Source organism: Saccostrea echinata, unplaced genomic scaffold (assembly GCF_033153115.1).
Source record: "Saccostrea echinata isolate AGI-Se365-2 ecotype Australia unplaced genomic scaffold, CSIRO_AGI_Sech_v1 ptg000007l, whole genome shotgun sequence".
Taxonomy (NCBI): Eukaryota; Metazoa; Mollusca; class Bivalvia; order Ostreida; family Ostreidae; genus Saccostrea; species Saccostrea echinata.
Window position 1 is genome coordinate 3,084,372 of NW_026889756.1, and position 27,376 is coordinate 3,111,747.

The 27,376-nt window shown below is 34.6% G+C and overlaps 4 protein-coding genes across 5 annotated transcripts; all 4 read left to right on the top strand.

Moving 5' to 3' along the window:
* Positions 1-2,072: 2,072 nt before the first annotated feature.
* Positions 2,073-3,342, top strand: LOC133180845 (uncharacterized). The gene is made up of 2 exons (XM_061315296.1): positions 2,073-2,150; positions 2,426-3,342. Exons 1-2 carry the CDS (start codon positions 2,148-2,150, stop codon positions 2,993-2,995), a joined length of 573 nt encoding a protein of 190 aa, XP_061171280.1. The 5' UTR covers positions 2,073-2,147; the 3' UTR covers positions 2,996-3,342.
* Positions 3,343-11,081: 7,739 nt separating this feature from the next.
* LOC133180846 (uncharacterized) lies at positions 11,082-14,347 on the top strand. 2 transcript variants are annotated; one of them, XM_061315298.1, is made up of 3 exons: positions 11,082-11,185; positions 12,106-13,931; positions 14,031-14,347. In XM_061315298.1, the coding sequence occupies exons 1-2, from the start codon at positions 11,183-11,185 to the stop codon at positions 13,915-13,917; spliced, it is 1,815 nt and encodes a 604-aa protein (XP_061171282.1). In that variant the 5' UTR covers positions 11,082-11,182; the 3' UTR covers positions 13,918-13,931; positions 14,031-14,347. The 2 variants fall into 2 exon arrangements, with proteins under 2 accessions (XP_061171282.1, XP_061171281.1); XM_061315297.1 differs by having other exon boundaries at positions 12,106-14,347.
* Positions 14,348-21,970: 7,623 nt separating this feature from the next.
* On the top strand, positions 21,971-24,376 carry LOC133180637 (putative ankyrin repeat protein RF_0381). Its single transcript, XM_061315108.1, has one exon. It carries the CDS (start codon positions 21,971-21,973, stop codon positions 24,374-24,376), a length of 2,406 nt encoding a protein of 801 aa, XP_061171092.1.
* Positions 24,377-24,741: 365 nt separating this feature from the next.
* Positions 24,742-26,194, top strand: LOC133180847 (putative ankyrin repeat protein RF_0381). The gene has a single exon (XM_061315299.1). It carries the CDS (start codon positions 24,775-24,777, stop codon positions 25,996-25,998), a length of 1,224 nt encoding a protein of 407 aa, XP_061171283.1. The 5' UTR covers positions 24,742-24,774; the 3' UTR covers positions 25,999-26,194.
* The last annotated feature ends 1,182 nt before the right edge of the window (positions 26,195-27,376 follow it).

A 27,376-nucleotide genomic window follows, 5' to 3' on the forward strand; every position in this document is an offset into this window, starting at 1 on the left:
TGCCAGTAATTAATTTAAAAAATCCCACTTATTTTGTACAGGCCCATATGTTCGTATATAGGTACACTGATCAAATAAATGTTAATTAACATATATAATAATCATTTGAACATGTTCAGGTTCAAAATAATTTCTAATACTCGATGTGAAATATTAAACCTGTTGAAATGCGAATACTTTAAAGTTTGAATTTATTTTTAAACAAGCATAAAACTTGTTCTGTTTCATAGCTAAACACTTTCTAATTTTTGAGTGCTCAAAAGTTTCTGCTTAAATAATAAACACTACTGTATACAGGGTTATTTTCGCCCTTTCACACTTGCAAACAATTTTGCCCCGTTTTAATTTCGCCCAGTCACAGATTTGTTTAAGAAATTATTCTTTTTTTTTTCTTTGAATTCGCCCCGTCTTAAATTCACCCACTTATGTCTAAGGCGAAAGGGGCAAAAATAAAACGGGGGCGAATATTTCCCTGCATACAGTATTAGAATTTCTCAACAGTTCTCAAGAAAAATATATGTTATATGTTAAATTTAATTTACAAATTTATTAAACAAGATTTAAAGTGTACAAAATATTTTATTTAATATTTTAGCATGTTTATAAACGTTTTCTTATGTTACAAAATATACTTCTTTGGCTAAGTGTTTCCGAGTACGGAGACCATGTTCTAATACTATACAAACCTTAGTTTAAGGATGTATTGTATGTGTACTGTGAATAACTTTTTAGGTCACTTGAGTCACTCAGGTGACCTGTTGCTGATATTTGTTTTTGTCCGTCATCGTGCGTCTTGTGTTAACATTTGAACATTCTCCGCTCCTTCTCTGGAACAGCCTAAACGATTTCAACCAGTTTTGGCATATAGCATCTATGAGTATAAGGAAAAAAATGTGAATTTCGTAAACCCCCCTCCCACCCGAGGGTTGTGACCAAAACTGTCAAAATTAATGCATCTTTAAAAATCTTTTTTACTCCTAGACATCAGGCAGTCCAACTGTTGGCATGATTGTACATGTAATAAGCATTGAGCCCTCTACCAAAATTATGAAATTCATGTCAGGGGTTCTAGTGCTAGGGCGGGGTTCCATCTATCATATATAGAAAATGCATTATTTCTTCAAAAAATCATCTCTTCCCCTGTATATTAAGCAGACAAAATAAGTGCCTCGTTGTGATGGACAAGGAAAGCTCTTTCAAAAATGTGAGTTTCGTGACCCAAGGGTCAGGGATTCGAGTTTTAGGGCGGTGCATGCTCAGTATGTAGTGAAAATGGATAATTCTATGAAAATCTTATTTGCTCCTGGGTATTAAACAAACTAAGTGCATGGTTATGATGAGCAAGGTTGCCTCTTCTAAATCAGGGGATCCGATGCTAGAGCAGGGAGTACAAAAGTGTAATGAGCGAAGATGTTTTTATTAAATATGGGAAATTTTGGACCACTGGTTCAAGTATTCTAGTGCTGGGAAGGCTCTACTGATATTGTAGGGGAATTTGTACTTTTCTGAGAGAATTTTTTCCCTTTTACTATTCACCTTTGACATTAAATCATTGTATATAATGCAATTGATAGATGAAATAAAATACGGAGATAACGAACAGTATTCAAGCTCAAAGTCCATTCAAACAACACAAATCGGGAACAGAGCAAACACGGACCTCCAAAAACATCATGCTAATATCTTTAATATGAAATGAAACTGAAAAGAAACACCGATTTGATGTATACCTAAAATCTATCTACATAACAATATAACAATCAAATCTTTTCCATACATTCTTTAACAATCAAGTCAATTACATAAGTGTTCCGTTAGTTTACTTCACTGACACATTCCTGAAGTTTCTTATTTCCCGTAACACTTATCTGACCTTAATTAATTCAAAATAGTTTTTCTTGCTTTATTGATGTGTATGTTGTTTATTGCCGATATTAACATGTAAATATGCATTCTGAAATTGAATAACTTAATTAATTTAATCATATGATCATGATCTGACAACCGTGGAATGCCCCCTTCCAATCTTATGAATATTTCATCACCAATCTATCTGATATATAAAGCGAGGAGGGCACCAGTGTCGACATAGAACCAGTTTCTCAGAGCTTAAGATTGACTGACATAGGTCCACTACTGCTAAAGAAATGGTAAGAAAATTTGTTAGTTTTATTACAGTTGTTTTGTTTTCTTTCCAATATGAGACGTTCTCAACCTAATTTTATATACATGCCAATATTTCATAGTCCTCTGCCTTTTTTTCTGAAAAAAGTCTACTTGCAACTCTATTAAAAACGGCGATGAAGTATAAGCATCTTCTTCATGATCAATACATGCATATCAATATGCTACTTTTTGCAAAACAACAATTGTTTACGTATGATTTCTTAAAATACTCTTTTACACCTTTTTCAAACTTTTGCAGGATTGTGTAAAGTATCTTGCTCTGCTATTCGCATTATTGTCCGTTTCCATGGTTACCATGGCAGATGATAGTAGTGAGGATGTTGACGAGGACAATGACGGCGCTGAGAACGAGGCTGAGGAGGAGGAAGCCACTACTATCATCGAGGAAACTCCATCCGCCAGCTCAACAGTTATACAGAGTGGCGGATCAAATGTCGGCTCAACAGTTGTGCAGACTGGCAGATCTAATGTAGTGGTTACCACATATGGAGCCGTACCAAAGATAAACACAGAGTCTAAATCTGCCACCAAAGCAAAGGCCACTATTTCTAAAGTCACCAAGAAAGTTAACCGGATCGTTGCGTTCCACCGTCAAAGAGCCACCTTTTACAAATGTCAGACATCCTGTCTTGTTGGCGCCATTTCCTGCTTGAATTCATGCCGCAACGAAGGAGCCTACACATTTTACAGAGATCAGTATATGTTGTGCGGAAGGAAATGTCGGTTCAGCCAATACCATTGTAAAGTGGGCTGCAAGAATGAACTCAGACAAATAAGGACCGAGCAGATGCGATCCCTTCGAGCGTAGACCTAATTATCCATTTACGTAACTATATAACTCCAGCTACCACAATCAAAGCAAGTGATCTTTGCTCGTATGAACGTGGCCTCAGGCCTCCAAAATCAATTCCAGAGAGAGGGTCTTGAACAAAATTGACAATTTACATCGTCCTATATTTCTCGGTAAAGCATTTTTTGTTCAAGTTGTCGAGTTAACCTGTTTCAGGGATTTGAAGATAAAACATGATGAAATCATTTGTAAATGATGCTAGCGTCTTTTGTGTGAAATCCATGTTGTTCATTGTTTTTCTTTGTGTTTCCCGTTGTATTCATTTAATTTATTATATTATTAAACCGGTTCTTATCTTACTTGAATTTGATTTTTTATGTTTTCTAAAAAAGAAAAGCTTGGAATGAACTTTCTCAATTAATTGAAGGATTTAAGGGAAAATGAAATACATGTATTATTGTAAAATTTTGGTTGGAGTTTGAAGATCTAACAAACCAGTGCAGGTTATCGTGGAAACTAAAGTAAGCTTATAGGCACCACGATTAACCTTTTATTCGGCTTTCATTTTATGTCTACTTGATAAAGGATATTGACATTAAAAACCAAAAAAGGTACCTGGAGACCTTTTAACAATCTGTACAGATCACAAAAGAAGAATTTGTTTTGGGGTTCAGAGATCGATGTAGGGTCAGCCTACTGTCAGGGGGTAGTGACAGGTGCTTGATCACGGTGTATGGTAGAGTTCTGACATTACAATGCAGACAATGGTAGAGAAGTCACGAACAGTAAAGGTTAATCAGGTGACATTCATTAATGACAGATAATCTATTCAATTAAAGGCATGATTGCATGAAAAATTAAAATTTATGTTAATGTTTAGATAAGTCATCAAAAAGAACCTGCATGATTTTATTGATTTAAATGTACATGTACGTAATTAATGACTACGATATAAGGCTAATATACATGTAACTGTGAATTTTGTCTATGATGGAATGTAAGAGTAAAATGGCCTAAAGTTTGGGTATCATTAGTTCTGAATAAACACTGCTACAAAGATATGTTAGTGTGTATTCTATCTAATTTTTGGATTTAGACTTGGAAAAAAAAGAGAAACATCTTTTCTATTTCAGAACAAGCTGGATTGCTATCATGGTAACCTTGAACAAATTGGAATCAAAAGGTCCGTCAGATTTCAGACTGTTTGACCATATTTTATTGTACATTATATTTTCAAAGGGATTAGGCACAGTTTCTAAAAACATATTTCAGAACTTTAGAATCAATTAGCGGAAACCAGTTTCTTACTCCATTTCTTATGATTTTTGGAACACGAAACTTAACATTTTGTTAGTAACTGCAGGAAACATTAATTTCCAAACGTAGCTACCAATCTCAGCACTTTCTTTGGAGGATCTCATGGTATGTTAGTGGAGTTATTGCTTTTGAGTATGGACAACTTGAGATTGAAAAAAATGTGCATTCCCAAAAATTGTTTTTTTTTAATGTAATTATGCTAACTATAGATTTCTTTTTCACTTGTATAAAACCATTCTTAAAATCATCTTGAATGGAAAAATTTCTTGTTTATTACAGAGCAATATATTTTCCATCCTGTATTGGAAATTTCAACTGTCCGGCGATTGTTTTTACATTACTTTTCCTTTTAACATTTTTAATATATTAATTAATTAATTTTGTCTTTTAAAAGGACTGCAATACGTGGACCATTATAATGTGTTTCTAACAGAAAAAAAATCTGGGTTGTAATGAAAATATGTGTTATAAAAAAGATTTCTTTCATCTTGAAACGTAAATTTTTCATAATAATTTAATGTAATTTTCTAATTCCTAAAATATTAATAATTGTTAGGAGCACGGTCTGGATATCAATACTTGATCAAGGCATCTATTGTTCATTGTATAGCCTTTAGCCTTGGCCTTTAAATGGGGACATCCATGTCCTCCAATTACCCCATATGTGAGATGTTAAAATTTTGAAATACTGTCCAATTTTAAGCAGTGTTGTTCTCCTTGACAGTACAGACATCTCTGCATCTCTGTTGAGGATATCGATTGCATATGATGCCAGGCCTGTAGGACCCGGGGGGGGGGGGGGGGAGTCCCAATAGTTTTGCCAGTATATACTTTACTTTAGAAAAGAAAGCTTATATTTACAGTTGTGACCCTCAATAATTATTTTTGCCAGTATACATGAAAAATCCAACCTAATTTGCATTCGTATACCCCTTCAGGAAATCAGATGACCCCTTTTCCTTTGTGAATTTTTGATAAATCACGTGAAATTTAAACACTAACATATAATATATATATATTGTGCCTCCCTCCTACCCATCTGAAATTCCTTCATACGAGCTTGGATGCACAAAACTGATACCGGAAGTCTGTCCCATCTTTTAAAGCCTAACCGTTGAATTAACTTCAAGCAGTAAAACCCTCTGAATTCTTCCTCCTTTTAAAATGCTTGTACATAGAAGCCCCGATCTTAATTGTACATAGGCGTCGGAAGCAAATTGAAAGGGGGGGGCTTATTGAAAGAGAAAAAAATTTCAAACCTGAAAAAAAAATTGACAAGCGAAAAAAAGGAAAATTAAAAATTGTCCAAATCCGAAAATCCTATTTCGTCGGGGGGGGGGGGGGGTGATAGGATCGAACTTCTTTCAGTACCAATTTATTTTTTCAAACGCTACCACTTACCCTTCTTTGATTACACTGCATTGTGCCTGTTGAAAGTGGGGGGGGGGGGGGCTAAATCTACGCCCCAATGTTCAATGCCTTTATTATGTCTATCTTTGCGAAAGCTTGCTAAGCCCCCCCCCCCCCCCCCCCCGGTTCCGACGCCTATGCTGTAAATACTTATTCATCTATATACGTATTAACTTTAGTAGAATATGTTTTATTCACAAAAAAGGATATATGTATATAATGCTAGAATTAGATTTAGATATACTAATTAATTAATAAATGCAATGTACAGATTTTAGCCAAGTTTTGCCAGTGATGGACGAGTTCTCACTAGTATTCAAAGAGGGCGAATAGTCCTAAGAGCAAGTTTTCCTACGAACGAACTATCTAACATCCTGGTGCATACGCAAAATGACTTTTTCCATAGCATCCGGTTTTACCTTGTTTATGTATTTTCTCCGTGGACCTCAGGGTCCGCGCAAAAATTGCTTTTTTTCTTCTTTACTGCTGAGCCGTGTCCGCAAAACATTTAAACATGGTTAGCTTCGTTTAATAAAAAATGAAAAGGAAAATTTCTACTGTGATAACCTGTGTTTAAACAGATGCTTATCATGTTTTGGTGCTTTTTGATTTTTGATATAAAATATTTTTTTTGACTATGCATCTAACACTTAAATGTTAACTAAAAGTTCCCTTTAACTGCAACTTCTTCTGTCCTTTTCCTTTGTACCTAAAATAGTTGCGCAGACACGACTCAGCAGTGAAAAAGCAAGATAAAATTTTATAGCAAAGGACCCTAAATCTGATAAAGCATGCAGATCTTTAAGATAATTTATTGTAAATATCTGTGTGTTTTGTATATACATATAAGCTTTAAGGATTGCAAAAGCCTGCAGTAATGTTTTTATTAAAGTGTGGGGGGATTACTGACAAGCAAAAAAGGGGGGCTGAGACAAGCAGAAAGAACCTAATACCGACCCCATCCCTTGAACTACGGACCTGATACATTTGGTGATATTTATTTAGCGCTTCTCAATGTTAATTGTTATCAGTTGTTACATTCGATCAATCTCAGGGGTCACGGTAGCCAAGTGGTAGGGTGTTCACTTCATGATCGGGATGATCGGGTTCCATTCTCGTTCACCGCGCCGCGTCAAACCTAAAACGTGAACATGGGTAGTGACTGTTCCTTCGCCAAGCGCCCGACACTAGAAGGGAAAGTCATGCACGGGTTATTCGGATGAGACCTTAAAAATCCGAGGTTCGTGTCACGGTAGGCGTTGGCACAATAAAGAACCCTCACTGCTCAATGGCCCAGAGTGCCGAGAAAAGGTCTAAGTTTGAAGCCCTTCACCGGTATATGGTGACATCTCTATATGAGTGAAAAATTCTTAAATGGGACGTAAACAACATATTATCAATCACTCTCCCCTGGGGAATTGCCGTTCGTTCTTCTTTCAGACACCTCTGCAATGGGCTCGCGTCAAGATTTTAGCATAAAGTAAAAGATATCAAAATTTTGATATCGCAAGGATTATTTCAAATTAAACTAATATTTCTAGATCTACTTAGTAAATATTTAAATTTAAGGCCGAACGTTAGTTAAGTTATTTAATTATTATGAATCAAAACAAAGGCACTTAAGCTTTTTTCTTGCTTATCACTGTGATATACACGAGCCACCGACAGAGCTGAATGTATGAGCCGATGGTAGAGAGTGACTTCACTATCTGAGCTGTGTTTCATATCTTGTTCATGGTGGATGAAGCGCTATGGAGGTATCACCCAATACTCTGCAATTGTTTTTGAAAAACAATGTTACAGAGGTAATACATGTATGAATACATTTTCGTTTTCTTCAAGAATATTTTTTTGTACTTCCGGAAAAAATCCCTGCACTTCTCGAGGATGTGTAAAATGGTCATCTGTCAAATATTTCAAATTTCCAAATTCATGCAGTATGCTGACAAAAAAACCAAAGCATGCAGTATGCTGACAAATTGACAAAACCATGCAGTATGCTGAAAAAAGAATAAGCACGCAGTATGCTGACAAAATGACAAAACCATGCAGTATGCTGACAAAAAGACCAAAGCATGCAGTATGCTGTTAAAAAAGACAAAAAAGAATGAAATTAACATTTTGAGCACTACATGTATTTTATCAAGAAGAACATCGACCCAAATCAGCTTAATAAATAAACATCATATGTAGAACAAAAATAATCCGTTGAAAGTGCAATAAATGAAACTTTAATTCACTCCTTTCTTATAACGTCACACTAAAACAGAATATAACCTTTACGGGCAGAAGGAAGAAGCATCATTTCATTCAGCGTTTAAACATCGGAGAAACACAACTGAGTGAACCATAGAGACTGAATCTCAAACCATGATACAAACTACTATCAGTGTCTCGTACTGTCTCCACGAACTCAGAAAAAAGAATGACAGTATTAAAGGGTGGAGCGACGCAAGAGTTGATATGATTGATACGTCATTGTTTTTATAACAGTTTTTAAGTACATGTAGTAATAAAAAAAAAAAACAAAAAACAATAGTCTGTATGCCCCTATCAATATCTTATAATTTTGAGATGCTCATAATTAAAACCAGGTTGGAACACGGGAAGTGCACACTGCGGATTGCATTTTAGCATTTACCTTTATGTATACATATCCACCATAACTCCATAGAATTAATTGTAGTCCTTGCAGAGTTGATGTGCAGCATACGTTCTTAACCTTTATATTAAAAGTAACACGATCTATGTGAGTAATTAATACAGACGTACAAAAGCATGAACATTTAACCACGTGACAGAAAAATGCACTCGCAGTCATGGATTCTGTTAGGAAAAAATGATTAGCATTGAGTGGAATTTCAGAAATTAATTAAAAAATTAATTTTACAGGAAAATATATAAAATTCTCCTCTCTCTCTCTCTCTCTCTCTCTCTCTCTCTCTCTCTCTCTCTCATATTTTATTTGTGAATGTACCCTATATGCAAATTTTCTTCAACATTTTTCAGCAGTAAAAAAGAAAAGTAATGAACTTAATATGTTTGTTAAACCTTTTTTATACTCCTGCTTAATAATTTGCGATATGAAATACACAAGTACATCTTAATAAGGATTCAAGGTCATAGGTGTTAGAATCTTTTCTATTATCAGTTAATTTACGGAATGGTTTTTCTTTCCTCAAAAATAAACAAATAAATAAAATAAAAAATATTTATCATAGAGAAGGAAAAACCTTAACGGTAAAATAAAGAAGATGGGTGAACAAGGCGGGCGAAGTGCCTATAGTGCGACAAACATGAAGTGAAAAATAAAATCTCAATTATTTAAAAATTTTCTTTGATATTTCATCTAACATTAAAGTATATTTTATGCTAAATCTCTACAATTTACAAAAATCTCACAAAGACTGAAATTATTTGCCTACGAAATAGCATACACACACTAAAGAGGACAAAAAGGATCATTTTCTCATACTTTAACAAAATTTTTCGATATGAGTGGGTCTTCGCTCCATTTTTTTGAAAGTTGATCCTAAAAGTTTGCATAAAAATATACATTTTTTGGTTTACAAAAACATGGAGCAAAGACCCACTATACCTTAAAAGTACACTTTTATGACAAAGCATTCGCATCTTTCCGAGAAATACTTGAAGTCCATTAAGTCAAGGGTCATATCACAAACATGATTTAAATGCCACTATTCGTCAGGAGCTGCGTGGCGTAGTGGTTAGCGTGTTAGTCTCAAAACAATATGATACTCCGGATTTTTATTGATAGGGGTTCGAATCCCACGAATACCATTTTATTTTTTTAATAAAAGAATAATTTTTTCCGAGATCTTTTTTCTCAGAAAAGTTTTGTTGATCATAATTTCATGAATTTCAATAATGAGAACTTTACTTTAAATACTTAATTTACAAATTGAATATGATTTTATTAATATCTGAAGCTATAGGCATTCTACACGTCTTCTTCACCCATCTTCTCTACAATGTAAAGTGTTTCTCCTTGGAGCTATTATCTACACCGAGTTTACGTGTACTCTAACATTTAAACCTGACTAGCTTTATTTCTTTTCATAAAAAAGTAAATTTACATTCTTATGTTGATGGTTATATTACTTATTATACGTATAATGTGTATATTTGACAATTAGAAAGAATTGCTTAAATGCTTTATGTTCCTCATGTAGTACTATGTATGGTTTGAGCAAATAAACTTGGAGAAAACTGCCATTAACCTCCGTTAACAAGTTTCTAATTAATAAGAACAGGGGTTAAAAATTAATTAATCCTCATAATAACTGAACCATCTTGTAGCTTGTACAAATTGACAGTAGTAGACATAAATTAACACATAACGTGTGTTTGACAATGAAAAGGAAGTACAGTCGATTTGTGATTGTCATGAATATTCAGATTATTCGATACAATGTATGTCTGTAAACATACAAAAATGTAGAATTTTTATCTTGTTAAATCCTTTTTGTAAATGCTGATGTACTTTAGGAAAATACATTACTTTGTGCAACAAATAACATATGTAATCTTAGATATCAGCATAAAAAATTAGTACCTTAGCAGAATTCAGTTTTAAATGTCAAACTGTTCAATTAATTTAAATCTGATTAAGAAAACATTAAAATAAAATTACCCTACAAATATTTTTTGGATTACATTTCCAGTGAGATTTTAAAAGTTAAAATTGTACTGTGATGTGCGCATTTCTAGCGTGTTGATTTTTGCATAAAATTGGCAAAAAGTATATCCTGGAAAACTCGACACAATTTGTGTTTTGAAACTTGGGCTAAATTAATTTTATCTTTTTTTGTCCTTAGAATAAATAATTCCTCCAACTGTGATTTGAGCATGCTTACCATAAAATATACATAGACCGACCAAACTTGTAGGTAAAGTCTTATTTATAGAGAATAACCAATAAAATACCAAAAACTCATAAACAATCAATTAGTAGCAATAAATTCTAAATACCAAAAATCAATTTGTACATGTAGGTATTTAAGTCGGCATTTTATTATCTACAAGAACGAGTTTTTATTTTCAGATTACGTTTATTTCTTTCGGCACCGCCTGGGACACAGATCAAATAATGACATTTCAAATACCTATCACAAATGGAGATATATGCATAAATGCAATCGGTCATCATTTCCCAAATAATTCAAAGTGCACGAACAAAAAATGCGGGGCAAATTTCCTGATATTCAAAAATCGAAATAAATTATTAATCTCGTTAATATTAATATTAGATCATTAAATTCCTGGCCAAGTGCACCTCGCGGTCCCATTATAAGTAATTAATACTTATAATGACAGAAGACAGCTCGTGATGAAAGAAATTAGAAGGTGAACAAGAGAAATTTGATGACGGTATTAAAACAGTTGAACTTTTAATCGTATAGACAAATATTAGAGCTGCCAGGACGAAGTGGATAGATCTTTAACTCACCATATAAAATGGTAAGTCGCCAGCTTCAGCTGCTTATTAATAATATCAACGTAAATTATATCTATGTTTTTTTAAAAACTTTCTGATTAAAAATCCTTAGGGTTAGAATAGGTTTTTATAGAAATTCAGGGTCATAAATTCAAAGAATAAGCCATGTAATGTTTTTTTAAATAATGAGGAAATTATTTTTCGTTTTAAAAAATGATACAAAATAATATAGTGTTTGTATATTAAAATGTTGCAAAGTAAGTATTTATTCGAGGAGATAATTCTGTGTGTCATACAGTTACTTTGTTTAACCCACTTCCCAGGTTGCAATTACACACGGAAGGACTTCAAAAAAGTATATTTTGAAATAAAATATCAATATTATAGAATAGAGTAAATACAGAAAAGGTAAAAACCCTCCTTATAACAGAATCAGCTTCGTTATTTTCCTTGAGTTGTTTTCCCGCGAAAACCATTACCGACCTAGGCTTCGCCTCGCTCAGCAATAGTTTTCGCGGGATAACAATTTCACGTTACCCTAAAAAACATAAAATTTTTGTTGTTGTTATACTGAATGTATTTAAAATAAATTTTCACTTTGGACCGTACGCGCAAACACTCAGCGCAGTTCACTTTTAAACTGTTACCCGTTGTAATGCATTTTCAATCGTTGCTATATGTAATGTTACCCGAAGGCGTGGTTTATCACGCGGTAGTGAGATAGTACATTTTAACAAATGTTTTTAAACCAAACATATTGGATTATTTATTATCAACATGAAAGTATTACAAATTTAGATATAAGTCAAAAGATTTTCATTCTAAGGAGAGTTTCCGTTTAAAAATGAATCTTTGACCCTTCTTACTAAAATAAAATAGATAATTAAAGCTTAATATTTTATATCTAGTTGATAATTTAAGCTGTATATTTTTATATTTTTAGGAGACAATGAAGCTTCTAGTCGTCTGCGCCATTTTGTTTCTCCCATACATCTTACCTGCATCAGCTGACGACAGCAGCGAAGAAACAGAGCCAGAGGTAACCCAACAGACGGTGCAGACGACAATACCACCCGAGAATCCTGAGTCAGTAGTCACACAACAGACAGAGCCAGCAACACCCCAGCCTGATAACCCCGCGTCTGTGTCTACTCCTTCTCCAAAGGAAACAGATTCTGACATCAACATATCACAGAAGGAATCTGTCGTCTATCCGTCCAATACCTCTACAAATTCAGGATCCATGACAGACTCTGGTACCGTGCCTGGACCCCTGGTGGAATCCACAGAATTCCAGTCTTCCAAATCTGAGATCAAATCTTCGGGATCCGAATCAATGGCAGAATCCTCCAATTCACGGTTCGCCACTTCTGGATTTATGATCGATTCATCAGGATCTCTGTTGGAATCATCCGGAGCCTCATCCTCTGGTTCTGGATCAATGGTTGGGACTTCCGGAGCCTCATCCTCTGGCTCTGGATCAATGGTTTGGACTTCCGGAGCCTCATCCTCTGGCTCTGGATCAATGGCTGAGACCTCTGGAGCCTCATCATCTGTTCATGGATTAATGGCTGAGACATCCGGTGATCTTTCTTCTAGTTCTGGATCTGTGGTTGACACACCCATTACCGCTTCGCCTGCTCCTGAACAAATAGTCGTAACATCCGGCGCCGCTCCCTCTGGTCACGGATCAATATTGGAGACATCCGGTGCTGCTTTGTCTAATCAGGAATCCATGACAGGATCATCCGGTGCCTCGTTGACAGGTGTCTCGTCCACAGGTTATGGATCTTTGCCAGAATCGTCTGGTGCCTTGTCTGGATCAATGGTAGAATCGAATGGCGCCTTTTCTTTAGGTTCAGCCGGTGCATTCAAGAGTTCATCTCAATCATCTCAGAATACAGAATCTTTTTCCTCATCACATGTTCTGAAAGCAGAACCAGAGATGTTGGGACCAGGAATTCTACCTGCATCGGAAGTATATTCCAGTGGAACGCATGTGAGTCCAGTGGCTGAAAAACCATCTGCCTCGTTTTCTGCTTCCGAGATCACATCTTATGGTGGCTCTCCCGTTAGTTATAACGCTAAATCTTCTGTTAACGTTTTCTCACTTCATGCGTCATCTAACACAGGTTCCTCTGCGTCGTCTGCTTACACAGTTGAATCTTCGCCAAAAACATCATCATCATCTTCTGCTGGGTCCAATTCAGTGATTCCCGAATCTACCAGTGGAGGTCTTTCATTTAATGCGGGTGCTGTATTTAGTCCAGGCTCACAAGCTTCATCTGTAGTTTCAAATTCAGTTGCCTCCGTAACACAAGCTCCAAAGACCACGCCCATTCCCATTACTCAAGAACCTCCAAAGATTACTTCGCCAAACCCTACGACCCCAAACGTACCTTCTACAAAGGTTACTTCTGCAAAGGCAACATCTCTTAACAAAGCACAGAAACAGGCCAGGTCTCAAGCTGCCAAAACTGTGTCCAGAATCACCAAAAAAGTGAACAGAATAATAAACTTCCATCGCCAGAGATTTACGTTTTATCGATGTCAGACATCTTGTTTAGTAGACTCTATACGGTGTATGCGCAGTTGCAGAACCAACACTACTTTTATCTTGTATAAAGATAATTATTTAGAATGTGGGAAGAAGTGTAGAGTGAGACAGTATCATTGTAAAAAGTTATGTAAAACTGAACTCAGAAGAGAAAGAATAGAGCAGATTCAAAAATTACGCTCTCCTAGGATACCCTAGTAAACAAAACAAAGGTCTCCTAGGATACCCCAGTAAACAAAACAAAGGTCTCCTAGGATACCCAAGTAAACAAAACAAAGGTCTCCTAGGATACCCAAGTAAACAAAACAAAGGTCTCCTAGGCATTGCCAATCATAGACATTGGCTCCCTCATACAATGTGTGAGAAAATATGGTTGTTTGAATACATTTTCATGTTGTTTTAAATAGAAAGAGCAATATTATATGTGAGCAATGATATAATAATATTTAAAGCAGTTGCTCAAACTTGATAACAAAGGTACATGTATTAGTGTTGCTATTTATTTAGTGCGTTCGTACCCGAAGACATTCAAAATGTATATAAAATTTATTGCTATGTTTATAAAGTTTATTGTTTGCTTCTTTTTTCAATAAAAAGTATTCCTTACATAAATTTGAAATTCGCTTTATTTTGTGTGTGTGTTTTAAGTTTTATTTTTTTAGATTTACTATAAATGCTAATAGCATTTTTCAGAGATGAGGATTATTTCTAAAAAAAACATGTATATATTGAGGCTATCTATAGGAATTGAAAGTCTTATTTGATGGTAAGCCCCCCTCCCCCCGGGATTTCTTCCATGTTTGAAGATGAAGGTCAAATTATAGAAGTGTTGATGTTATCCAGCCCATCATACTGTGTTACCCTTCTACCTATATTATATGCAATGCAAGCAATATGACCAGGACTAGCTACATATATATCGTTTGAGAGTCTTGTAAACTTTATTCCTTTTAATGTTCAACTGGTAAGTCCCAGTCACCTTGTGACGGTACTTATTGTCGTTTTCTGCACATTGTCGTCGGCGACAATATGCACATAATTATCTCCACTGCACTTATTGTAGTTCTTCGACTAATATTGTCGCCGGTTGGAAAGTAATACATGCACATATTGTTGCTGGCGAAATTATATGCCTCTCATTGCACATATTGTTGTCCCACATTTAGGGTTACTTGACGTTTTTTTTTGTTTTTTGTTTTTTTTTTTTTTTTGTTTGTTTGTTTTTTTTTTTTTTTGAGTTTTATGACTGTAATTAGTGTGTAAAGCACACAGATGTATCTCGTACGTAATTTCATGCAGCGCTATTGTGTCGGAACATATTATCATCCAGTACATATTGTCGCCAGTAACAGTGAGTCCCTAACCCCACTGCGCATACTGTCGCCCTTCGGTACATTTTGTCGTTGGCTGCAAAATTAATCTCTCGCTTCTTTTGCACTTCTTTGATTAATTTGTTTTCCGGAAAAAAAAAAAAATATTTATTAGGACTTTCATGGTAGTTTGAATAGAGAACCGTCTACAGATTACGGTTTGCTATTCAAAAGATGAGTAGTAAATGATTTTCTTTCTTTAGTTTCATTTGGTTTATTCATAGGTTGTTTTATTCAAGCACAAAATATAACGCCACGTCACATTTAAACATCTACAAAACATCTACAAAGAGGCAGTAAGCTTGCAAAACAAGTTTAAAGATCTTTTATATTAATTCAAAGGGGTCCCTGAAGAGCTTTTTTTTTTAAACTGACATAAATGATCTTTTAGTGTGTATTGTACCCACTAAAACGATGAAGTACTGCCGAGGTTTTCGTTCCTCTATTCGTGGTAAACCATTCTATCACATCTGAGATCTGTGGGTATGTATGGATTATTTATATTTTTAAACAACTTTTAAAATTAATAACCATGGTGTAATGATTGACAATTGAATACTTTTGTATGTTTTTAAAAAGTATTGTATCCGTAAAAGAAATAAAGGCATTGATATTTTTCAGAAAAAAAAAAATAAGAACAAGGTGTTTACTAAAATACTGATTGTTATTGCTGTTTCATTAAGGACTGTAAAAAAAAAATACAGACAAGAACGTATTTTTTTTAAATTAAAGATAACAAACATTTCTGTCACGTAGGCATATTTCATGAAGAGCGCTATTCTTTTTTTTTTAATTTACCTTTTAATTCTTTAAAAACAAAAATACACTCAATATCTGAATTTTTGCTGCCCCATGTCGTTATGTTTTTTCACTTCCGTCGCGTCATTGCGACTTCACAATAACACAATTAGCCTGGTCCCCTGGCTCATCCTGCCCAAGTGTCGCGGAGTGTACGAAGCATAACAGGGACAGGGAACCAGGTTATAACACAATTTTCCCCGTGTTTATTTTTACGCATGGCTATACGTGAAAAAAAGGCATTCAATTCAATTTCATAGATGGCTTGGTAAACAAAAAACACTGCAAAGGTAAATACCGGTATATACAATTATACAGCAAAACTACCTACATTAACAAAGAAATTGTCTGAGTTTACAAATACACTGAGAACACATGTCTAAGGGGGAATAAAATAAAGCGTTACCTTTCTTTTGCATAACATAATTTCGAACAGTAGTGTTTCCGAAAGCTTGCTAGATAACTCAGTATAAAATAACATGTGGTCTGACAAGTATCACATTAAACTTGAATCCAGGTGACGATTTGTTATTTAATGTAGCTATGATATCAGCTGATTTCAATGTTGTATAAAACTATGAATGCAATATTTTGCTCTTTTACTAAAGACAAAAAATAAGAAAAAATACAAATTCATGTAAAATTGATGTGAATATAAAAGTTGCATATATAAATTCGAACAAATTCTAGACCATATATACAATTTGTAAGTAATATGTTTTACGGTGCCATAGTTGCTCGTCCCTATTTAGGGTGTAAGGGTGACAGATGCATAGTGAACTCATTCTACTATAAAAACTAGCATACAATTTGAACTATTATCCGCCTCTTCAAACTTCAAACCGCACGAGACAGTCTAAACTGTGACGTCACATGACGTGCAAACTGAGTCTATATAAGCCTTTTGAAATTTTGCAACGAAATGCATTGTAGAGTAGATGCAATTATTTTTTGTTTTGTTTAAGCTATCTTCAAGAACTAATTCTTAATACATGATAACTGCGTGACTGTTTATTCGCCATTATCGCATGGAATCCTGGTTCTGAAGGAATTCTGGGTAGGTTGCACTGGAAAATTTTCCTGACGAATATATAGATTTCATTCCGAATTTCTTCTGTTCTTAAACGTTAGTCTAATGAGCTCGCGTTGCAAGCGGCGCTTTGCGCCGCTCGCTGCGTTCGCTATCAATCTTTTATTTGTGACTTGGCTTCCGCGACGCTTAAATCTTGTCTTCCAGTCAATGTAGTACTATTAGTAATAACGAGCACTGCGAATCTCACGACAACGACTGGGCGAAGAGAAAATTTGGACACATTGATCCAAATAATTTTTTTCTGCAGTGACCTCGTGACCCACACTGCATTGCAAATGCATCTCGCTGCTAACTTCGTTCTCGCAGGAACAACAATTGAAAGTTCACCTAAGAATAATCTAATCTTGATTTAAAAGACATTGCAAAGAGAAGAGATCTTTGTTAAAAATTCGCACTTTTCACACTTCATTATGGAACATACGACGTCTTGTGACGTCACAGTGTAGACGTTACAAATGTCTCGTGCGGTTTGGAGAAGCGGATCTAAGATAAAAGATTACACAACTGCGCTCGCCCCAACCTTCGTACCAACAAGATATTGTTAGAATCTTTTCATTCTATATGATCTCAGATATGATCGGGGAAGTTGATGAAACATCAGACCTATTGCTCGCAAACCAAAAATTATCTTTTGTAAAAAAAGATTTTTAAAGACTAGACAAGGACATTTCAAAAATAAAGTCATAAATATCAACAGATGTAGTTTTAATGAAAAATAAAGCATGCATTATGTAAACTGTTACTGTATATAAATGTTTATGATTATAGTTTTATGATTGTAAAATAGTTATTTAGATTACATGAGATGATGCTTACTCCTCCTAAGCACCTGATCTCACCTCTGAAATTTCCAAATGTCCGTGTTTTATGCCCTCTTCACAGATCGCAGCTATGTTAAGGCTGTCCGAAGGCTTACATTAAAATATACATTTTATTTTGAGCTAGATTTTAATTTCAATTTGTAATCTATGTATGAATATGCATTCGACTTGTGATGAGAGTGTAATCAGGTATAATTACAATAATGCATTTTTGTGATGTCACATGACTTTGTTGATCACGTGGCGGACACTTATAAATTCCTTTTATGTTGCACAAAAATCGCATCGGCACAAGTGCAAAACAACATTATTGAAAAATATTGTCACATAAGTCAATTCATCGTGATATTTGGTACATATGTACATATAAAGTGCTGGAGGCAAGTCTGAATTTTACTTCTGTAGAAAATATTACACGAGAAATTCAACTTACCCACATACAAGTGGGCATTTTCTACTCTTTATCACAGTTTATACAAAATAAATTACATACAATCCCCCAGCAAAATTCAGTCAGAGGACATACTTCTCTAGTAGATTCACACAGAATATTTTCAATTTATCCTTATTAATCACTTGTGCCAGTCTAATATATGTATACACGAGTTATAAATTCTAACTCTGTCCACGGACGTGTAAGGGGGGGGGGGGCATTTCATTGTCAATTTTTTGTTATTGTTGTAATATATGTATTTCGGACAAGTTAAACTAATAACTATATTATATTGCAAATGTTCAACATTATAACATCATACTTAAGCTTAAAGAACAATCCAGAAACTTGAATCAAACAACAACGCTAAAAATCTTTACATATCATGTGAAAGGAATGTAAAAGTTATGACACTTTCCCCGTCATGTCAGCTCAAGTATGCGGTGACTTGACGTCATTTGCTATTATGACGTCATATCTAGGTAGTTCAGAGAAGTTACTTCACTTGGAACAGTTTGATATTTTACGGGCAGCCTTATCCTAGCCACGATTTGTATTGTTTATTTATTGTTTTTATAGTAGATTTTTTTGAGTCCATCTTTACATTTTTCCTGTTAAAATTGAGTCTTGTTTTCCCAGAATCCTCACACTATGTCACGTGTACAATATCCATTCCCGGCCTCCACTGTGGAGCAATGTCCAAGAAACAGGACATCATGGGACGCGTCATCAAATTCACGACGCTGTCCTGTTGACGTCAACGGCAGGAGCACATACCACTGCGTCCCTAACCAGCAGACGACAGCGTTATTAGAGTTCTGCTACATCAGACAGATAGGACGTTATCAAAATGGTGAACTTCCCTACAAACCATAACTGTCACTATTTTAGCAAAACGATCTCCTTTACCAATGTTTAATATTTATATTATATGTTACAATAATCAGAGTCTATTGCAAACCTTGCTACGAGCTCATGAAAAAGAATATTCCAGCTAATTTACTTCCTATTAAAGCATTCCTTTCCATACATCTTATTCTCTCTTAAAGGAACCTGTCTATACCTCACAAATTCTGGCTATCTTAACCAAGTAAAGTGCACAGACTTCACCAATGGATGCCCACAAAAGCCGTATCTTAGCAACGAAATATATAAATGTATGTATAATATGTGCAATTGTAAAGTCAGTCTTTTATTTCTGATATTTTTTTTCTGATGATGTAAGATTTTAATCAGTGTAATGTTACATTGAGATCTTTACTTTCCTCCGAATGTAGAGCGTGTATTCAAATTAAGTTTCAACTCTTTCTCTTTGAATGATGAAAACGATAAATAAGACTTTTCAAACATAAATTTCAGTTAACTAAAAATCTCAGCTACTTGAATGTTATCGGAAGTTACACAATGGACATAAGATGCTACCAATTCATTATGAATGAAGTTATAAATAAACAAATTATTTTATAAATGAATTATATAAACATGTATTTGGGAAACTGCAAAGATTTATAAATACATGTATATCTAATAGATTCATCTTATAGTAGAAAAAATGTGAAAGACTTATAGAAGAAAAATGTAAAAGATTTCCTTATAAAAAACTTTTTTTTTATTTTTATGTTTTTGATTTTAGATCAAGAGTGTTTGGCTATTAACAAGCAAAATCATTGTTACGAAGCAGCAGGGTCATGCCGGAATAGGACAACAAAGTAAAGCTCTCAATCTGCCTCTCTCTCTCTCTCTCTCTCTCTCTCTCTCTCCTGTGTACCTCTTTTTATTTGTATGGAGTGTTTCTTTACAGTGCCACAACTTTGTCTACCCCAATGTCAACGACTTCATCAGATTATATACCAGTTTTGCTGGGCGTTATGCTACCAGTCATTTTGATGGTAATTTTCTCTGCCTTATTTATGATAATTCGACACAAGAATACCTCAAAGAAGGGAGATAACGTTGATCTAGAACTACAAAATCTTCTTCGTAAGTACGCTTTATTCTGTTAAAAATAAGCTGTAGAGGTATATGCACGAAAAGGAATTGTACTTAAATATATCTTCATGAAACTTTAATAAAAAAACTTATACATATTACTTACTTTGCAATTCTGATCACCGTGAGAGAGTACAAATATAAAAGTGTAAAAAGAATCATGAAAAGAGAGAAAAAGACTCTTTTAAGTACAAGCAGATTCATGCTGTTTAATTTCAGTGGGTAATTGTACATGTATATTTATTTTCTTGAAAAAAAAGAGTGTATGACAAAATACAAGTAAATTAATTTTTAAAACGAAAGAAGTTTTACAGTGTTCAAGAAACGTTTTTGGCAAACTAAAAATTATTTTTACAAGAAACTACTAAAGAAATATTGTATGTATTTTGATATTGAAAGATGTCATTTTAATCTAATCGAGGGAGGATTTGAAAAACAATTCTATTAATTCTCATTAGAGTTTATCTCAATATTTAGAGAGCAACAAATCGAAGGATGCATTTATAAAAACTCGGGCTTATCAGAAAGCAAGAGAAGTTTTGTTCGAAAAGAAATATGTTTTCATAAAAGGAAACCCTGGAGATGGCAAAACGACAATAGGAAAACATCTCTTGAAAGAGTTAAGAACCTTTCACAATAAACGTGTGGCGATTGTCATGGGACTAAGAGAACTGTGTGAGAAACGGGAACAAATAAAAAATACTGCTATTTTTGTAGACAATCTGTTTGGAGAATATATTTTCAGAAAATGGGAGATAGAACAGTGGGAAACTACCTCAATTGTTTTGGAAAATCTCTTGTCTGATGAAATCGACAAGAAGGGAAACTTTTTGATTGTAACGATTCGCAATGATATGTATTCAGAAATTCAAAGTCAGCTGCAGTTCAAAATGGAATTTGTTGAAAATGCTTTAGTTGATATCTCGGATTCGGCAAACAAATTGACAAAAGAAGAAATGAAACAGTTTTATGATCATTACGTCGGAATTCCATTTCAAACAGATGAATTAATCGAAGCTTTTAGTTGTGCACCCCCTTAGGGTTTCCACAATCTTGTAAGTTGTTTGGTAACACAAAAACTTTACAAGCTAGAGGATTAAAATTCTTTAAAAAACCCTTTGAGTGTTTAAGCCAGTATGTTGAAAATATGTATTGGCACTTGAATCCCCAGTTCTCCATTCTTGTATATATTGAAATGAAAAAGGACAGAGTTTCAATGTCTTCTTTAAATAATGTTAACTTCGATACCGAGACAAAAATAAAAGCAATGAATGTCCGTCCTGACAAAAAGGATCCTCCAATACTTATGAACTTCACAAAATGCATCGATGGATTACTTGGATCTTTTTTAGTCGAGGAAAATGGATTTTGTACGTTTTCACATAGTAGCATTCAGAATGTTGTTAAGAATGCCCTCATGAAATTTGATCTACCTTTTGTAATCAAATATTGCCACATGTCATTGTTAATGAATCTCCAGGTAGAAGGGAGCAAAGAGAAAGCTCCAAACTTACAAACAATAGATCAAGGCCTCTTTGCACTGATATATGAAAGAATTGTTGAAATTCCTAAATGCAGTAGATGTAAAAAGCTATTCAAAATCATATCCTGTTTACTTTTTTGGAAGGATAAAGCATTTTGCACTGGGTTCCAGAACTTTGTTGACAAAGATCAAAGCGTATAAAAGCAACTAGATGAAAAAAACTTATCGTTGCTCGTTCATTTTGCAGGCGCAGGGGAGCAAAATATGGTTAAATTTCTTCTGACAATTATAATCTATAACAAGCAAAGGTATGAAGCTCTGAATCAAGCAACTTTAATGAATCATGAAAAAATTGTCAGGATTCTTTTAGATGAAGGAGTCACTCCCGATGCTAAAAGCTGTTTCTGTGCTATACAGAATGGAAATAAGGATATCGTCATGCAATTTATCAATGCAGACCTTGATTTATTTGAGTTTTCTGAGTCTCGTCACCCATTTTATTACAAACGTTCTGTTTCTATATTAGCTGAATCCTGCTTATGGGAGAGACTGGAATTAATCTCTTTATTACTTAAAATTTCTCCTGGCCTTTGCAATGTGAAAAATGAAAGTGGACATCATACAATTCATTTTGTTGCTTATGCAGGAGCAACAGATGCACTGAAAGCACTCATAACCGAACATAAATGCGACCCATACCTTAAAACCGATAGAGAGACATCAATTCTACATTGTTCATGTCAGAACGGGAAACTTCAAACTGCAAAGTATATAATTAGTCAATTTCCGGATCTATTATGTGCAGAGCATAACAAAAACTTAAGTGCTTTACATTATGCAGCTTGGGGAGGTAACATCGAATTGCTGAAGATTCTATTAGATAAAGGCCTAGATATAAGTAGCAGAACAAATGATGGGAAAACTGCGCTACATAAATGTTGTGTAAATGGTAAAAAGGATATGTGTGAGTACTTGGTCAACACTTACCCTAACTTAATAGATACCACTGACAATGAAGGTCACTCCGCCTTACATGTTGTAGCCTGGGGAGGTAACATCGATTTGTTTAATTTATTTTTAGACAAGGGATTAGATATCAATAAAACAAGAAATGACGGGAAAACTGTGCTACAGCTGTGTTGTATGAATGGTAAAATAAACATGTGTAAGTTCTTAGTCAACACATATCCTTACTTAGTAGATGTCATAAATAAAACTGGCGGGAATGTCCTACATGATGCGGCCTGGGGTGGTAACATTAATCTGTTTAAGTTTTTCTTAGGAAAAGGTTTAGATATCAATAGAACAAGAAATGACGGGAAAACTGTGCTACATAAATGTTGTTTGAATGGTAAAGTAGACATGTGTAAGTACTTGTGCAACACTTATCCTCAATTAATAGATATTATTGATAATGATGGTGAGAATGCATTACATACTGCAGCCTGGAGAGGTAATATTGATCTGCTTATGTTCCTGTCAGAGAAAGACCTAGATATCAATAGAACAAGAAATGACGGGAAAACTGTGCTACATTTGTGTTGCAGGAATGGTAGAATGGAAATGTGTAAGTATCTGGTCAACAAATATCCTAATTTACTAGAAGTCACTAACAGTTATGGTCACAATGCCTTACATGATGCAGCTTTAGGTGGTAACATTGATTTGTTTAAGTTCCTTGCGGACAAAGACTTTGATATCAATAGAACTAGAAATGACGGGAAAAATGTGCTACATCTGAGTTGTTTGAACGGTAAAATGGAAATGTGCAAGTACTTGGTCTACACATATCCTTATTTACTTGAGGTAGTTGATACAAATGGTGAGAATGCCTTAGAAGCTGCAGTAGGCAATAGTAACATTGATTTGCTTAAGTTCCTCTTAGGGAAAGGCCTAGATAATACAAAAACAAGAAATGACGGGAAAACTGTGCTACATCAGTGCTGTTGGAATGGAAAGATAGATATCTGTAAGTATTTGGTCAACACTAATCCTCAATTACTAGAGGTCATTGACAATGATGGTCACAATGTCTTACATGATGCAGCCAGCGGTGGTAACATTGATGTGCTTAAATTCCTCATAGAAAAAGGCTTAGATATCAATAGTACAAACAATAAAGGAAAGACTGTATTACATCTATGTTGTGTGACTGGTAAATTATATATGTGCAAGTACTTGGTAAAAACTTATCCATACTTACTAAACTTCGTTGATAATAATGGTAACACTGCTTTGCATTCTGCAGCATGCCGTGGTGATATTGATTTAATTATGTTTCTATTGGAAGAAGGCTTAAATATCAATAGCATAAGAAATGACGGTAAAAATGTTCTACATATGTGTTGCATGAATGGTATGATAGACACGTGTAAGTACTTGGTCAACACATATCCCTATTTACTTGCTGTCAAAGACAAAGATGGTCATAATACCTTGCATGCTACAGCCGGCAGTGGCAACATTGATCTGCTTAAGTTCCTGTTAGAGAAAGGCTTAGATATCAATAGCACAAGAAATGACGGGAAAGCTGTGCTACATCTGTGCTGTATGAACAGTATGACAGATATGTGTATTTGGTCAACACGTATCCTCAGTTACTTGATGTCACTGACAATGACGGTGAGAATGTCTTACATGATGCATCCTGGGGTGGTGACATTAATATAGTTAAGTTCCTCTTACAGAAAGGTTTAAATGTCAATAGCACGAGAAATGACGGGAAAACGGTGCTACATTTGTGCTGTATGAATGGAAAGATAGAAATGATCAAGTTTTTGGCCGACACATATCCCCACTTACTGTGTAACACGGATAATGATGGAAACAATGTAATACATGCGGCAGCGTGGAGTGGAAACATTGAATTGCTAAGTTTCCTTTTAGATAAAGGACTAGATATCATCAGCATAAGTAATGATGGAAAAACTGTGCTTCATAAATGTTGTTTGAATGGTAAAGTAAACATGTTTGAGTACCTGTATACCATTTATCCTCACTTAATACATATCACTGACAATGATAGTAAAAATGTATTACATGATGCAGCCTGGGGTGGTAACATTAATATGCTAGAGTTCCTCATAGAAAAAGGCTTAGATATCAATAGCACAAATAAGAACGGAAAGACTGTATTACATCAATGTTGTGTGAAAGGCAATTTATATACGTGCAAGTACTTGGTCAGAACTTATCCTTACTTACTGAATGTCGTTGATAATAATGGTAACAATGCCTTGCATTCTGCAGCATGTCGTGGTGATATTGATTTGTTTGTGTTTTTATCAGAGAAAGGCTTAGATATTGATAGCACCAGAAATGACGGGAAAAATGTGCTACATATATGTTGCATGAATGGTATGATAGACATGTGTAAGTACTTGGTCAATACTTATCCCCATTTACTTGTTGTCAAAGACAAAGATGGTCACAATGTCTTACATGATGTAGCCTGGAGTGGTAACATTGATCTGCTTAAATTCCTCTTAGATAAACTAGATATCAATAGTGCAAGAAATGACGGGAAAACTGTGCTTCATCTCAGTTGCCGGAATAATAAGATAGACATGTGCAAGTACTTGATCAATACATATCCTCAATTACTTGATGTCACTGACAAGCCTGGCCAAACTGCTTTACATGATGCGGCCTTTGGTGGTAACATTGATCTTCTTAAATTCCTGTTAAAGAAAGGGTTAGATATCACAAGAACAATATATGACGGGAAAACTGTGCTACATCTGTGTTGTAGGAAAGGTAAAATAGACCTTTGCGAATGTTTGGTCAAGACATACTCTCAGTTACCTTATGCTAAAGACAATAATGGTCACAGTGCCTTACATGATGCAGCCTTGGGTGGTAACGTTGATCTGATTAGGTTCCTGTTAGAGAGAGGATTAGATATCAATAGCACAAGAAATGACGGGAAAACTGTTCTGCATCTGTGCTGTATGAACAGTATGACAGATATGTGTAAGTACTTGGTTAAAATGTATCCTCTGTTACTTGACGTCTCTGACAATGACGGTGAGAATGTCTTACATGATGCAGCCTGGGGTGGTGACATTGATATACTTAAGTTTCTCTTAGGAAAAGGTTTAGATATCAATAGTACAAGAAATGACGGGAAAATTGTGTTACATCAATGTTGTCTGAACGGTAAGATAGATATGTGTAAGTACCTGGTCGATGCTTATCCTAATTTACTCGATATCACTGATGATAGTGGAAACAATGCCTTGCATGCTGCGGCCTGGTTTGGTAACATTGATCTGTTTTTAACTTCCTGTTAGAGAAAGGCTTAGATATCAATAGCACAAGAAATGACGGGAAAAATGTGTTACAACTGTCTTATATTAACAGTAAGATAGAGTTGTGCAAGTACTTGGTCAACACGTATCCCATCTTAGTAGGAATAGAAGACAATGGTGGCTAGAAAGTATTTCTTGATGCAACGTTTAGAGATCACAACGACATCATCAATTAATGTTAGAGACGTACACTTCATTGGCATGGGAATATAGTATATATTAAAACGTCGTTATAGAATATTTATTGATTAAATAATACTTGTAAGTTAAATAATTGTAAATGTTATGATGTGCTTTATGTAAATAATTTGTAGGTCAGGAATAATTACGGCGAAAGTGTTTCGCATTCTGTTGCTTTAAAATGCTATGTTATTTAATATATTTAAGATTGAAGTGAGTTCTTAGATGGCTACAGAATAAGGAATTGTAAAATTTCTGTAATATATATGTTTCCATATAAAGAAATTGTGCGGTCATTCATTAGAATATATATTTTTATTGTTGATGTACGCATTTTTTAAAACTGTCGAAAATTTTGATTTAAGAAGAACGGTCTCGAACTTGTTACTTTAGGACGTATATTGTTATCTTTTTAGACAAGTGCTTTATACGTGTATGTATATAAGTAAATATATGTAACTTACTTTTTCCTTTAACTAAATATAATACTGTGAAATCACTAATTTTCGTGGGGGTTAAATTTATCTATACTACAGCACAATGACAATAATATAAGAAAATCTTTGGTTTAATTTATTATACTGTATTATCATTGTGTATGTTTTCTTGCATGAACTAAATTTGTACCAAAGTTTTGATCTTTTTATCAATTTGGGGGAAAATTTTGCGATATAATTTTATTAGTACATCAAGAAAAAAGGCTATTTGTTTAACAACAATGAATTTTTGTTCTCGCAGAACTGCTTTTAAAATCAATTACATGCATGTCCACGGTCACTTAATGAACACCAATGCTGCAGCAGACCTTCTATAAGTACAAATAGTACATGCACAGGAAATATAATGTATAGCGACAATATGTTTCAGACTTGTTGGACAGGCAGTGTAGGGAAACAGAGGAGCGGAACAACATATTCTGTATTTTGTTAATGTTTACAAAAATGTTAAAACTCTTTATTTTTTTGTATATAAGATGGTAATTAAAGTAAAACAAATTGTTAAAAATTTATACAAGAACTGATGGTTTACCCGTTTTGCACTTATATAAAGGGAGACTATGACGTAGTTAAACAGAGCCATGTGACCATGTGTCCTTCATCCCCTTAAGTCCAATCAGTCAGAAAAGCACATGATTTTTCTCAAAGGAAATTAGTAAGTTAAAATCTTACACAAAATCTTA

Coding starts and splice junctions, on each gene's coding strand:
- LOC133180637 (XM_061315108.1), top strand. CDS start 21,971: ATGGTTAAATTTCTTCTGACAATTATAATCTATAACAAGCAAAGGTAT.
- LOC133180847 (XM_061315299.1), top strand. CDS start 24,775: ATGCTAGAGTTCCTCATAGAAAAAGGCTTAGATATCAATAGCACAAAT.